The sequence below is a fragment of the Puma concolor genome, chromosome A2 (genome assembly GCF_028749965.1).
Source record: "Puma concolor isolate L17-30 chromosome A2, mPumCon1.1.hap2, whole genome shotgun sequence".
Taxonomy (NCBI): domain Eukaryota; kingdom Metazoa; phylum Chordata; class Mammalia; order Carnivora; family Felidae; genus Puma; species Puma concolor.
In genome coordinates this window covers 111917441-111933277 of record NC_141668.1, presented here as the reverse complement: position 1 = coordinate 111933277, position 15837 = coordinate 111917441, and the positions used below count along the sequence as shown (strand labels likewise).

General features: G+C 53.8%; 1 protein-coding gene across 2 annotated transcripts in view; it reads right to left on the bottom strand.

Annotated features, from left to right (window-relative positions):
- The window catches only part of CHCHD6 (coiled-coil-helix-coiled-coil-helix domain containing 6), a 252149-nt gene that overhangs the window by 46317 nt on the left and 189995 nt on the right, over nucleotides 1–15837 (bottom strand). For both annotated transcript variants that reach the window (XM_086697267.1, XM_086697268.1), the window contains exon 6: nucleotides 2331–2401. In XM_086697267.1, coding sequence (XP_086553393.1) covers nucleotides 2331–2401 — 71 coding nt within the window. The remainder of the gene's footprint in view (nucleotides 1–2330; nucleotides 2402–15837) is intronic.

Here is a 15837-nt window from a genome sequence, read left to right as displayed (position 1 = left end):
TGGAAGAGAACTATCACTGCTGTCAGCATTGGCATTTATTTCTGTGGCATTTACGAGGCAATTTACAATCATCTGCTAATCCAAGAACGCTCCCAATCAAGGATTCCGCCCTCTAGCCCAATGTTTAAGTAAAATAATTTCCAACTCCACACCGCTTCCTGTGTACTCTGGTTGGGTAAAGAAAAAAAAATTTTTTTTGTAAACTCAATTTATTTATTAAATCTGTGCCACGCTCTGCGAGTAATCCAGATGACTGCCGTTATTAGTAACAGTCACCCTGCCACTGCCACCCACTGCTGACATCTGAGGCGGATTTCCTATGTGCTATCTCACTCAAAGCACTAGAGGGGGTATCAGCTCTCTTCTGCATGTGAGGACATCAGAGAGGTGACGTGACTTGCCCAGGGTCATAGGAGCAGCCAGTAAGAGGCAGGGCAAGGGTGCACTCCAGGTATGCTGGATGCTCACGCCCAAGCATTCTCTCAGCTCCATCCCAACACCCATCTTACAGACCACCTACTATTTAGTATTCTGCTTAGTAAATAGTAGTAATTATCAAGGGATGTTGCAAACCTTTGAAAAAACCTTTTACTTTGCTCGGATTAAGATGATACTCACATGCCATCTCCCCTTTGCCTTCAGAAGACATGAGGATGATAAAGGATATGACAGCAAAGGCAAATGCACTAATCCAGGGCACCAGGAGCCCAGGAGTCCCCACTCTCAGGATGGTGGGCCACATGGCAGGTGACAAAATGGTGTGGTCCCTGACAGTAAAGCTGCCTGGCTTCTCCCCAGAGCGTCTTCCCTTAGCAGGCTGTTCCATGAGGCGGGCTGTTCCGTGATCCAGGGAAAGAAGGAGGGGCTACGGATCCAGCATCACTGCCCCACAGGCAGTTCCAGGGGACGGGCCGGGCCAGGGGCTGTGCTGTGGTTTTTGCTCATTTCCAGGATCACATTACCCAGGTGGCCATCAACCCACAGCCTCTGGGGTGTGACTGCTTCCCAACCTCTCCCTCTCACGGATCGCGATTCTGAGTATTTCTCAGCCCTGGATGGGCCATCGGGGTGCTTGTCTGAGATCCAGATGGAACATTCCATTCCTGAGGGGTCTGTGCAGCTCATGGCACTTGCTTACACCCAGAACCCCCTGTGGGATCCCAACGGGCAGGTGCAAGAGCTTTCCAGTCTCTACCTGCCTACTGGAAAGTTCTTTCTCTGAGTCCCCTATTACTGCTCTAGGACTTGAAATCCCAAGATAACTAACTGTATGCTCGTCCCAAAAGCTACTCAGTGGTCAGCTCCAGCACTATGTCCCCCTGGCTTCAGGTGCCCCCTGCTGCACCCTGGACCTGTAACTGAGGCCACCCGTTCCCACTGCCCCTTCCTGGTTCCTTGCACAGTTTTTGTCACAGCAGCCGTATTTACAAGCACTTTGACACCTCCTAGCCACCCAAGCCTCTCTCTGATGGTTCCTTCTTAAGGTGCCACATCCCACCCCTCACCAATCTGCACTGGGACTGGTTTGCCTGGGGAATCACCCTGACTGAAGCCTGGAAGGGAAAGGCTCGTCCTTGAGGGAGGAGGAGGGAGTTGGCCTGGTCCACAGAGGCCACCTTCATACAAAGGACCCACAGTTCAAGGCCCAGCTCTCCTTCCCACAGCAACCCCTACAGACCCTCCTGTGACCTCACCCTGAAGGAGGGTGCAGCTGTAACGAACACACCGCATGCGCCTCCCATTCCTTAACGTTCTGGCTCTGAGGCCTCCCTCATGGCGCAGGAGCACGCAGACAGGGGACAGGACGCTGGTACTCAGCACTGTGCGACCTAAGCCAGCCATCAGTGAGTGTCCCTGAGCCCCAGTCCTTCGGGGAATAAAAAGGGAGCCACTCTGAGCACGTGAGCATGCAAGAGGTACATGGCCCGCGACCAGGCACACGGAGGTATGCTCAGGGAACAGGCTGGTCTGAATACCACCTCCACAAATGGGGGGCAGGTGCCCGTAGCAACATCCCTTCCCTGACTCCCTTGGGAGCCCGACGGCCAGCCTGTGGCGTGGCCCGCCTACATGGTGTCTGAAACAAGTCTGCCAGTCCGCCGTGGCCCCATTCCCACAGCCAGGGAGCCAGGGAGGAGCTGAGTGCTCGTCTGGCCCATGACAGATGACCGGTGGCTGCCCCACAGCCGGGTGAGAGACTGAGTAGCACATGGTTGTCCATGTTATTACAGAGACTTGAAGTTAGGCAGGTGGCGGTAGGTTCCAAGCCCCGTGTGCTGATTCTTACAAATACAGGCTAAGTTTACGAAACATCATAAACGCGTTCTTACTTTATCGTGCCCTCCATTTTTGAAGCTGCCTCATGGAACTTCTGTGAAGACAGTTTGTACATCTCGGCATTCTACAAAGAGAAAAACAGAACTGATTACCAAAGACTGAAATTTCCCTCTGGCTCCCACATGGGAGAGACAGCGCTAAAAATCGACAGATGCTGATTTCTTGACCAACATCAAAGCAGATTGGTGATTGATCCACAGCTTGGCTCTGGCTCCCACCACGGTAGGCCAACCATGGCTACAGAATCCCAGAGTAGCAAAGGCTGGAAGGACCAATGGGTCCTCTGGTTTGGGGGTCGGCAACCCATCACTCAAACCTGGCCTGCCACCTGATTTTGTAAGTAAAGTTTTATTGGAACACAGCCACACTCATACTCATGATTTGTTTCTGCATTGTCAGTGGCTGCTTTTGGGCTACAACGGCAGAGTCGAGTAGTTTAAACAGCGACTATAGGGGCTGCAGGGCCTAAAATATTCACTATCTTTAGAGAAAAAGTTTACTGAGATTTGTTCTGGTCCAACCCCCATTTTATAGGTGGCCTCTGCTGCCTAGAGGTGAAGCGACTTGCCCAAAGCCACCCAGCAAATAGCTGTGCCAGGACTGGAGCCCAAGCATCGGATTACCAGCTGGGTGCGGACTCTGCTGCCTGCCGTGACCACCACACTCCTTGGCATGGTGGCTGTCTGTCCAGAGCTGCTGAGTGGCTCCAAAGGCATGCCCTCCATCCTTCCTGAGGCTACCTAGTAAATGTGCACGTGCAGAACCAGACTGGTGTGGAGAACAGTCCGGGCCTGCGATATGACAAAGCTGGGCTGAAGCCCTGGGGCCATCACAGCATGACTCCGAGTGAGTTGTTCCCACTTCTTTAGGTCTCAGAGGCTCAGAAGCCAGCACTTGCCACTGGTTTCCAGAAGAGACGACCGCAAATGCCCGTGCTAACCCCACCTGCCACCACACTCCTGGGGGAGCACCTTGAAGCTCACAGTGAACAGACTGACTTTTTGCAGCAGGCTGTCTCAAGGATGAAACCCCAGAAGGCGGCCCAAGACGGGCGGGCAGTCGGACTTTCGCCGTGAGGGTGAGGAGATGGCACGGATGCCATGGGAAGCCCGCCTACCCTGTGCAGGCCTGGGCCAGACCTTTCACAGAACCCTTGTGCGAGGGCTGCTTTTTCTACAGGTGGGTAAAGGGAAGCTTCCGGCTTGGGGCGCCTCCCACAGGCACAGTCCTTACAAGACGCTCGAGTGGCAGGGAAAGGGACCCGGAAGTCACAGAGCCATGCCCTGTGTGTGTGTCAGACTCCGAGCCTGGCTCTCCCCACTCCACCATGCACAGAGATAGCCTGGCCCAAAAGGAACGAGTTGCTCCTTCGACAAAATTGAAGAGATGACAGGTGCTCAGATCAGAGCCATGCAGGGGATGTGCCCTACCCCCAAGGCACCCCGTCGGCCATCTGTAGAGAACGTAACCGAGGCAGGGGTGGAAAGCACCTCTCCTAGGAACCTGCAGGGTACTGAAGGCAGAGTTTGGGTGGGAACCTGGCCCTCACTCCCATTCTGGTACCTGCCCCTGGGAAGAGCCAAGGGGGAGGGGCCGCGGAGGGATGTGTGCCTGAGGGAATGCCTGGGGCCCACATCAGGAGGAACCCAAGTACCCGAATTCTGCCTTGGGCTGTGCTGGGGCGAGCCCAGGGCTGGGCCTTTCACCCCCCCCCCCCCCCCCCAGCTGCTAAGTGAGCCTGGGCAGGTCCTCAGCTCTGAACTAAGGAGGTGCCCACGCCTCTCTCCAGTGGCCCTAAGGCACAGCAGATGAGAAATGGGAACCCTCCCAGCACGACAGGCACAGAACACATAGGGGTTCTCCTGCCCGACCTCCTGGCCTGCAGGTCTGTGCTGACTCCAAGCTGTCCCATGTTTTCTCTCTGGAGCCCTGATGTTCCAGCCAAGAGATTATGATTTTGCCTCAACGGGTCTGACGTTCGACCACCATGGACTGTCCTGGGTGTGGGAGAAAGGCCACAAACGTGAATCATCTCAGGGCCTCTCCTCCCGCTCCACGCAGATGCTCTTCTGTGACATCCTTGATGGGGATCATTTATATTCAGTCTGAACCTTCCATTCACGGGCCCTCACAGGAAACCACATGGTCCGTAGGCCCACATTGTAATCTTCACTTTGGCACATGCTGTGTTCTTTGGGTGAGTCACTCACTTCCTAGTGGTAAGACAGGGCTCCCGCTCCATCACAGGGTGGCTCAGATGGTCCTGAGGGGTGCCGGGCTCACAGTGCCCGCCCTGTCCGTTGCAGCCACTGTCATAGCACCATTGAACTTTCTGAGGCCAGCGTGGGCCTTAGTAAGCTCTCCATTCACTCTGACTGGTTCTCTTTGCCACAAGACAGTCTCCGGGCTCAGGCCTTCTCCTCCTTAGAGATGTGTCAGGCCACTGTCTCCTAGGCCTGGGGCTGCCAGCGGCCCTTCCCAAGGGAGTTCCCACTGCCCAGACGGGCTGACAGGACCCTAGTGGCTCTCTGCTGCTCCCACATCTCCACGCACATGGCCCGGTCAGGTTGAGCTCAGTAAGTCGCTGAGTTGCCTACGAGTGCGGACTGAACGTGCGGTCAGGGAGATTTGTCACAGGAAGTGCCCACAGGCCAAGAAGTGGTTGTGATTACCCCGCTGCAGCTTCCTCTATTGTCTCTCAGAGTGACTCAGAGGAATTCCCCTTCCTGTCGCACCCGCCCTCCCCGCCATCTCTGCCATGTCATCTGCCTGAGCAGACCCCGGGACCACACAGCACAAGGGGCTGTGCTGCGTGGCTCACCTGACACATGCAGGTTCTGGTCCACACCTTGGGATGGCTGCACCTGCCTCTTGTGTCCACCAGGCCTTCCTGAGGCTGCTGGCGTGCACCCTGCAGACCCCTGGACCCTACCACCACCGTTGAGGGGTTTCTCTAAGGACTGGGGGCCACGCGTGTTCACACCGAGCACCCGCTAAGTGCCAGAGGATTCCAAGACAGGCACGCCTGCCCCCCAGCCTCCTGGGGCTCCCAGACAACACCACGTCACGATTACAACGGGCCGCTCAGCCAACTGTCCCCGGTGCTGTGGGTGTACCAGGAAGGACAGTCTGACGGAGGCCATCCGACTGGCTTCTTGGGAGCTGGCACCTGAACCAAGGCCTAAAAAAACCTCTTTTTTATAAAATAGCATTTTTGAAAAAAATAATACACGTAGTTTAAAAAGGCAAAAGCACAAAGGGCAGAGGGTAGGAATGTCATGACCAGCAAGCCGTGTGGCCAGCCCGGCCCCGGTGCTCCCCCTCGTGCACAGGGTCCGTGAGCTGGTTGCCCGTGCGTACCCACAGCACCGCTCATTTCTTCCCTTCCCAAAGGCTTCGCCACTTTATCCGCTGAACGGTACTCCACAGCAGGTCCCGCTATCACGGCATCCTCACCTCTGCACGTGACTGAGCACATCCGAATAGTGCATTCCAGAAGTGAAACTCTCAGGTCAAAGGGTACATCCGCCTTTACTAAACTGAGTCTCACACGGTGAGCAGAAATGAGCCAATGATGGGGAGGGGGACGGTCCTGTAAATGAGGGAGAGCGAGGGGTGCCACACAGTAGATGCTCCAACTGGACCAGGAGCAAGGGAAGGGGCTAGAGACAAAGACAGCCCGGGACCTGGGGACCCGGGCGGCAGGGGGGTGGGTCTCCACTGCAGGCTGGGAGCCTAGACCTCAGCCCACGGGTTTTACTTTTACGTGGGGGAGTGGCAGGGGAGATGTGTGTTTCAGAGAAAACATTCTGGCAGCCATGTGGACGATGGAGTGCAGTGCCAGCAGGGAGCCTGGAATTGCCTGCCGCGATCCCACGGGGGCCTGGGGAGGCCGCAGCGCTGTCCTGAGAGGAGTGCTGTCACCCACTGGTAAGTTGCGGGGAGAGCACTGCAAGTGCACTGCATTGAATCCCCGCACGTCTCTGAGGACCCAGGGATCGTGAGTCATTATTTCTGGATGGTTTTTCCTCCCTGTTAGATCTTCAGATTCCCAAATTTTGGAATCTCTTCCTCTACCCTATACACAGCTGCCCCTCCCCCTCCTCCTCCAGCTGCTCCATACGCACATCTGAAACCAGAAGACCTGATCTCCATTAATTAAATCTGCCATTAAAAATTAAATAACGTGAGTAAGAAGGTGTGAGTGTTATCTCTATGGGTTTCAAAAGTCACAGTGTTTCTTCAATTACTTCCCAGGCAGTTTTCATATTTCATACTGTCTGATTTCTCCAAGGGCCTGGGTTGTGAGATCAAAAGAGAGCGTGATGGTGAGAGGAGGCACAGCGAGAGGGCTCAGAAGGGGACGACAAGGAAACATGTTGTGGGCCAGAGAGGCAGTCCTGCTGCCCCCGCTGCGGAGCCATGAGGGACCGGAGCGGGGCAGGGTTGGGACCGGGGTGGGGGGGCTTGCACTAACCCACTAGCCTGGCAGAGGAGCGAGGGGTAGCTGTCCCGGAACAGAAGACAACAGAGGTCAATGTGATGGTCCGCAGGGGAGTGGCTCTCGGGCTTGAAACCCCCCTCGGGGCCACGCAGACATGCACCCAAGGAACAAGCATTCATAAGTCACCTACCATGCGCGTGGGCCTCTGCAGCGTGTTACAGGAGAGCATCTATGAGGCATTTCTGTCAGACAGGAGAGACTGAATAAAGGTCCAAGGACCATCCCAGGAACAAGGGAGGCAGCTGGGGCAGCAAGGATGGGTAGGGGCCCTGGAGTCAGAACCCAGCCCCTACAGCAGTACAGCACAGGCCAGCATCCAGCCCTCTGGTCTGCCCCCTCAGCCTCTCCTCTGCAACATGAGAACAGCAACAGGGCCTCCTTCATATGGTTGCGTGGGAACTGGTAGAGATGCCAATGAGATAATGCACATAAAATGCTTAGAACAGTGCCTGGCCCAGAGTAAACGCTCAATAAATATTTTGAGAACTTAACACCCAAACGTGTATTAACCAACAAAGACAGCTGGAAGAGAGATCTGGAAAGAGTGAAAGAGTGAGGAAGTGTACCTGAGGATGTGAAGTCCACGAAGGGAGGGGTTTTCACCTGTTCTGCTCGCTGATCTATCCCAGGGTGTCTGACAATGCCTGGTACATAGTAAGCCCTCAATAAAAATTGGGTGCATAAAAAGAAGTAGAGGTCAGTACCACTAGAAAACATGTGAAAACACAAGCGGGATGTGGTCATTTGTTGAGTCAATCGAGAAAGTTTGCTGAACTGGGGCTCTGTGCCAGGTACCCTGCGGGCACCGAGGAGAGCACCACACAATCAAATGGGGACATGTCGCCCACAAGGTTCACCGGGATTACTCAGGCCAGGCGCTGTAGCCAGGACTTCCAAATAGGCTGGCCCCTTCTTGCCTAGAGCAGTGCTTCAAGGTAGGAATGTGCACCCTTCTGCCACATGAAGACACAAGGCTCAGAAAAGCCAAGGATCCCACAGTGGGGGCCGGAAGTTCAAGGGAAAGAGACAGCACCTGAAAACGGGTCTATCAGCCTCCCACTTCGTACCATGTCCTTCCCTCTGTGTCTAGCTGACCCCCCCAGAAGAAATTTAACAAACCAAAGGCCACGCAGACAGGATTCAAAGCCAATGTGTGGTTACATGTAGAAAAACGTGAAGCTTAGGATCCTGGCTGTCCAGAGCAGGGGAAGATCGCCAGCAAAATTAGTGCAGACTGTGGAAGGGCTCAGACGTGAAGGCTTAAAAAATATCCCAGAATCGGAGCGGAACAGAGTGAGGACAGGAGAACCCCATGCCAAGGCTCTGTCAACGTGGCTGAGGGCCGGTCATCCAGGGAGACGTGGAAATCACCGGCCTAATTACCAAGCTTCTCAAAGCTCGCAGGAATGCTAAATTTTAAGACGAGTGAAAAAACTTAATGTATTCAGGATGTGAAGAAATCTCTGACTTGAAAATAAAAAAAAAAATAAAAAAAAAAAAAAAACACAAAGAAGAAATGCATGTGAATCTTCTGTGAAGAGTCCAAAGAGTCAACACAAAAATTTCTGAATCTCAGGACATGTGACCAGCAACGCAGTTGGTAAAGGAATGGAAATACAGTTTTGTTAAATGGCTAAACAGCTGGTTCTTGGCTGTTTATGAAGTCACACGACTACATCTTTGTCTCTTCCCCTGCTCCTGGGTACCTACCAGCTCCGACTCTGCCGTCACGTGGAGAAAGGACCCCTCTTTCCAGACTTGCTCTGGCACTTACCCTGGATGGTGGTGCACAGACAACACTCTTTCCCTCCACTGCTGCACTCGGCAATGTCCATCTGAGATCCTTCAATGCTGGAGCTCCTTCCTCCCATGGTCCCCTCACTCCTAGGCCATCTGACTGTCATAGCCATCTTTGGTCAGGCCACACCCAAGGCCTCCCACCGCCCCCAGGACGGCCCTGACTGGGATACTCCTGCACCGCCCCCCCCCCCAGGATGGCCTTACCTGGGATGCTCCTTCCATTTCTAGGACAGCCCCACCTGGGATCCCCCCCACCCCATATCCCAGGAGAGGCCTACCTGGGATGTTCCCTCCATACCCCAGGATGGGCGGACCTGGGATCCTCCCTCCATCCCCCAGAAGAGCCACAAACCTAGGGCTCCAACCTCAGCTGAGCCTTCCACACAACTTATAATTCTCCATAACAGCTATCCCAACCTTTTCTCGAATTCCATACTGAATTCCTTACCTTGAATTCCTGCTATGGGCAGAGGACTGTGTCTCAACTTCAGAGACCAGTAAAGCTACTGCTGGGCACCAACAGGAACATCTCCCCCAGTACCAAACGTGCCTGTCTATGCCCATGAGCCTTTGCCCCCAGAGCAGAGTCCACCATCCCGACAGGCTCCTGGGTTCCAGGGTCCACGGTGGCATGGGAAGATGGTTCCCTCTCTCTGTGCCTATTACTTCTTGGTCCCATGGGGAGAATGCAGACCCATATTTCAGGGGTGCTCTGAGGGTGCAGTGAACAATGGGTTCAAGGTCACCCAGCATGTCAGGGCTTGTCTACTTCTTCCATTCATTCCACCAATATTTACTGTGTGCCTACTATTCACCAGGCCTTGCTGTGCAGAGGGCACAGCAGTAAGAAGACATGAGAGCCTTGCCTTCACAAAGCTAACAATCCAGAAACAGGAAAGACGAGAAAACGATTCTACTCAGAAGTGCCATAAAGCGACACGGCAAGTTAAGGGAATAAGGAGCATCAAGCTGGGGTGGGGGCTATTTTAAATAGGTTGGTCCAGGCCTCTCTGCTGGGGTGACTTGGGGTAGATGTGATGAGGGAAATAGGATTCGGGGAGGTCCTAAGGTGGAGCTACACTTGACGGGTTCTCGGGAAAGCGACGGGAGCATGGCTGGAAGATGTTCAAGATGAGAACAGATGCAGGGAAAAGACAGGAGGGCTTGCAGGAAGCCACTAGAGGTTTGATCAGGGGATGATATGATCTGATTTCCACTCTGGAAGGATCACTGGCTGCACTGTTACAAAGAGGTTACCGGGAAGAGAGAATGGAAGCAGCCAGGCCGCCTGGAGGTCCCTGCAGGGCCCCAAGTGAGCCAGGGATCATTTCCTGAGGATGTGACAAACGCGACCCCACACCAGTGCTGGAGAGTCAGCCTTGCCCTTCCGTGTCGGCCCTGCAGAGCCGGGAACCTTCAAGAGACAACCCGCAGAGGGGTCGAGCAGGCTGTGAGGGTATGAGCCAGGGGCTCAGGACAGTAGCTGGAGTCTAAGCGATGAGTCCCGTAGCTTTGCTGCAGAACCCCTTCAGTTAGTCCCAGCTGAGTACTGGAATTCTCCTCGGCCCCGGGTTCCATCAACAATATGACCCCAGTCTCGTTTCCTCTGTCCTTCTGTCTGGCAGTCTGCTTCCTGAGCTCCCCTCCTCTTCATACCTCCTGTCGCATTCCCTCATTACGTCCACGCCCCACATTTCCTGCACTGACCACCACCACCACCACCTGCCCAGCGCCTGCAGGAGGACCAAGGATCACCTCTTCCTTCCTCCTGGGGTCCCTGGATGGAGCCGGCAATCAGATGTGGGTACCTCTGCCTCCTCGTACCTCTCGAGGCCCTTCTGTTCTCCGTATTGTCCCTGCTCCTGTGTGTCCATTATTATCTTAGGCGGACGCGCTGCACTCATACACCACACTGGTCCCCCTGCTACTACTTTCTCCCCTCTCAGCTTACCCTCCACGCCGCTGTGGGAGCCATCCTTGAATACGCCTTTCAGCTTAAACCTCTTCGTGTCCCCACTGTCTGCAGAGTGGCCTCCGACTCTCCCTTTGAGACTGCCCTCCCTAATGACTGACCTTGGCGCTGCCCCTGGGGGGCTCTGCCCTTTCCCTGCAAGGACTCGTCAACTTTCAAGCCTCCGTCGTGTTCTTTGTATCACTTCTCCTGCCAGTTCTTCCCTGCCCACCTGAGATACTCTGGTTCATGTTGTGACACCCAACAATGTCCCCTCTGCTGGACCATGTCATTCCTCTCCCACCTCCCAGGCAAAACTCACGTTTCCCTTCTCGGTGCTCTGTACCACACTTTGTGGTGGCATTTCCCACAGTGCCCTGCAATCCTCTGCTAACATGCCTATTGCCCCAACTTGGGACTGGGAACCATGTAAGCCTGGGGTCAGCTTTTTGACTTCATTGATCCGTACTTCAAGAATGCAGAGGTCTTATTAGTCAGCTTGCTCTGGACCTTGCACATCTCCAAACTCTGTCTTCCCGATTTCCTCTGGCCTGAGAGGGCCAATGACTCTCTAACTGGCGGGCCTCCAGTCCTGGGCCTGGCCTCCTGGGATCCGCTCTCATCACCGCTGCAGCAACAGTTCTGAAACAACACCCTGTCACGTCGCTCCCCACTTGCGCCCTTCCCCTCCTCCACCAGGGCGCCTCCATCCTGCCCCTCCAGGCACCCCCTCATTCCCTGGACACTTCCATGTCCTCTTGCCTAACACACGTGGCTGGCTGCTTTCCGAACCTTGCAAAGGTGTGACCCGCTAATTAGAGTGTTGTGACAGTGGCTGTAGGTGAGACCCTCCCGGAAGTATTTGCATTTGTGAAAAGTCAGAGAGAAAAGATCTCTGTCACTTTCTGCTCTGCCATAATTAAGAGTCAAAGGCTCGGAGCTGGGTTTTCGGGACCGTGCCTCTTCTCCTCTGTGTGTTTAGCTTAGCCCCCTAGCATTTTAGGGGTGTGTGTGTGTGCACTGCTGTGTGTGTGACTGGGGGTGGGATTTACGACCCTCTGCTTACAAGGGGTGAAGAAACAGAGCCTTGGGCACCTACAGACATATATGTACACACACATGCACACACGCACACACGCACACACACACTGTAAAGCACTAGATAAACGTAAAACTGTGTTAACTGGCAATAACTACACAAGTTTTTTAGAATTTTGATTTACATTGAATACTAAACATTAGCCACCGGACCTCTGGATGAATGGTGATCTTGACCTAAGAACTTCTCTCTATTTTTCAAAAATTGTTTTTCAAGTATAGAGCTGCAATATTATATTGGTTTCAGGTATACAACATAGTGACTTGACATTTATATAGATTATGAGATGCTCACCATGATAATGCTAGTTACCATCTGTCACCATACAAAGTTGTTACAATATCACTGACTATATTCTATATGCTGTACTTTATGTCCTCATGACTTATAACTGGAAGTTTGTACTTCTTAATGTCCCCCTTTCCTCTGGCACCTATCAGTTTTCTGTATTTATAGGTCCTCTTCTCCAAGCGCTGATTTTCATTAGGTGGAGCCAAGATGCGTCTGGGTGGGAAGACGCACCCCTTTGGAGTCCCTGGTAATCTACCAGGTGACCCAGGCTGGAAAGAACAAAAGCAGCATCCCCACGGGACACACACACAAGGTGCCGTGGCCTATGGTTCCCTCAGCGCTGCCCTCATCCCCTCTGGCCTGGGGTGGCCAGTGACTCTCTACCTGGCAGTCCTCCAGTCCTGGGCCTGGCCTCCTGGGATCTGCTCTCATCACCGCTGCAGCAACAGTCCTGAAGCAACACCCTCTCACATCCAGGACCACAGCCCCACAGGAGTCTGTCATGACTGTGCAGGGATGACTGTACCCACAGTCCTCACACACAAGCCGAGTGATGTGCAACAGAAAGGGCCAGCCAGAGGTGCAGGGTCGGCTCCTGCTTGAGAGTCTGCAGGGAGGACTCCGCGTTAGAGGGTAAAGGAAGGGACCAGGAAACAGTGAATTCAGAGGAGTGGGATTATTCAAGAAAACCTGCCTGACAGAAGTATGATAAACCGTTGAAGGCAAGAAGATCAAAGCTCCGTTTAAAGTAGCAGGTGGAAAAGATGTTTTTAACATACCTGCGGTCTGCGGAAGGTTAAGTGTCTACCCAGACCCAGGGCCCGTGCGGGAAACCCTGGAGCCAGACTGAGGCCAGACAGTAGACGTTGAAGGAGAAAGGGAAGCAAAGAGCTTTAAATGGCGGCTAAATACAGAACGGCATTTAACCTAGATGGACAGAAGCCACGTGAGGGTAGACAAGGAGGGAATTCGGCAGCGTGCTTGCCGTAAATGGGACTGACAAGGTCATCTACCGCCGTAATCACTCCACTGGCAGCCTGTGGAAGGAGGCAGGGCCGTCCAGCCGGGCCGTGGCGCCGCTGGTCAGTTGGTCCCTACGTGTGCAGCAACGCAGCCGGCTAAACGAAGGTGTAAACAGTTGGAAAATGAAATGCAGAGCACAAGGGGAAATAAACGGAATAAAAAACAAACGAAGAGATGTGAATCGTAGCTCCGTTTGTGTGACTTCCTGGTGAGCCGACCCTGAGGGAAGCTACAGGCTCTGGAGGCTGTGAACAGTCATTGCAAGGGAGAGCAGTAGAGTCAAACTCCAGAACACAGCCCCACGGCCGGGACGCCGCTGAGGCTGGGAATCCTGCCGGCCTGCTCAGGACCTAGCACATCAGGCCTTCGGGGGCCTCGCGCTCGGGCCACAGCGGCGTTAGCCAGATGTTTCTGCTCTCTGTGCTGATCCTTAAAGTTCCAGCCCAGCAGAACGACAGACGCAGGGTTCCCAGTGGGGACACCGCGCTCGGCAATTCTCAGCATTAGGAGACTCTCAGCCCTCCGTGACGGAGGCTGGCCACACTCCTGAGAGCGGGTCTCAGTCACTCTCTGAGGACTTCCACAAGAGAGAAGTCCCCCCGCCCCTCCAGGCAAGTCTGGACCCCTGGCTCTCAGCTTCACCTCCACCCGGTCTGTCTGAGGCAGCGGGGCAGGATAAGCCTTGCTAATCAAAGGATGGCTCGTGACCCAGCCGCAGCCGCAGCATCGCCTGGGAGCTTATTAGAAACACGGAATACCTCAGGCCCTGCCCCACACCTGCTCTTTAGCGAGCTCCCAGGTGATCTGTGCGCATGTGACGTTTGAGAGGCACAGGTGTGCAGGAGGTGGGCCTCCGGTGGGCTTTGTTTCAATAGCATTCTGTTAATTGTTTTAAAAACTGGAATGCCCTTGGTTGGGTCCTGCCCTCCTTAGTTCAGCACGGTCCTTCTATGTCTCTGTGGCTTTATACCTACAGCTCAGTATACCTGAATTCTCTCTCACTGGGCTTCCGAAGGCAGCTACACCGGGGCCCCTGGCTTCGTGTTTACACTCTAGGCCCGGAGTTGTCAACCCTGGCAGCACGTCAGAATCACCACAGCAACTTTATAAGCATAAGGCCTGGGCCCACCCCCAGGGAGTCCGATGATGCCTGGGCATCAGCATTTTAAAGCTCTCCCAAGGGATTCTCAGGTGCAGCTAAGGTTGGCAATCCCTGTTCTAAGGTCAGGGAAACCTGAGCTGAAAACACGAGATTCGACCCTTGCCTTGCCACAGAACTCTTTCTGTGCCTTTAGCCACGTTACTTAACCTCTCTACCTTGGTTTCCTCGGCTCCCCAGTGAAGACAGTAACTACTTGGTAGGCGGGTGCCTACCTCAAACGAATGCCATAAGGGTGAAGGGAGACAGTGCAGGAGAACCTGGCACAATGCCAGGAGATGCAATACACACTCGGTAAATGTCAGCGCCTACCGGACCGCTTCACTCTGGTGGTCTTACAGAAGGAACTGACCCCCTGGTTATGGTGCCACAGAGCCTTCTCTTAGCAGCACCCAATCCTTCCTCACATGGCATGTTTCACACACTCCCCCAACCTGTGGCCCGCTCTTTGTGGGCCTTGGCTGATAGATGTTGCAGAATGGAACTTGAGTCCAAGGTGAGTCTGACCAGGAAGACTGCTGCCTCTTCTCTCAGACAGATTATACCTGCAGGAACACGGTCTTAAACTACAGGCGCTTTCGGGAGGATTCCATGCGAGTCAATTCTTGTTGGTGGCCTCTTTGGCATTCATTCCTTTTCTCCCTCTCCCAAGCTCCCAGTTTCCCTTGAGGAATGCATACGGTTTCAGGGAAGTGGACCACAACTTCAGATCTGGGGGTGGCAGGGTGTGACCGAGGTCGGGCCAACCAATGCATGCCAGTGGCCTAGCCACAGGGCTGGGGAGTGACCTAGGATGGTCCTGCCAGAATGAGTGAAACTTGCGGTGAGGCTGGATCTCTTGCTCTGGGTGGCCAGAGGGGGGCAGACCCAAGGGAGCCGGGGCAAAATGGGCGGAGTCTGTGGATGAAGCCCCTCCATAGAAGCCGCACCACTCTGGGTCTCTTGTTTCCTGATGGGTTGAGCCAGTTAGAGTCTGGCTTTTTCTTTCTGGAGGCTGAAAGTATGCATACATCACGACCACTCTGCCACTGCTAAGCTATATCAGCACCTACTCTGAGCCAAGTGCTGCGCTGGAGAACTTACAAACAATATCTCATGTGCCAAGGTTACAGAGGTGCTAAGCAAAAAAGGCTAGAGAATTAGAATCGGATCGTTCGAAATGCACGTCACACTGAGCTTAATGTCAACAAAAACTCCCAGGTCTTTTCCACACATGTTGCTACAAAGCACTTGTGCAATAAGTTTTGTGGAGCCAAGTAAAAAAAAAAAGCCCACCATTTGTTCTGGCCAAATTTCAATGTAAAAATTTACCAAACAGCCAATTTAGTGAATGCGATTTGGTGAGATCTTCAGAGACCGATTTATCACCGTGTTGGTCAGGACACTGTTGGTTGCAGATAGTGAAAAATTAGACTCAAACTGGTCTGGGCGCTAATGGGAACTGCCGGCTCATGTTAACTGCGGTCCAGTGCTGTTTTAGGTAAAAATCAGGTGGCTGAACAAGGTCACCAAAAACTTGGTTGCTTTCACCTCTCCATTCTGCCTTTTCTACGTTGCCTTCATCCTAAGCCCGGTTCTCCTCATGGTTGCAAGGTGGCTGCCAGCAGCTTCTAGGGGCCCCACTCTCCCTTGTTGACATAGAGCAGGAAAATAGAACAATTAGTATGCGACAC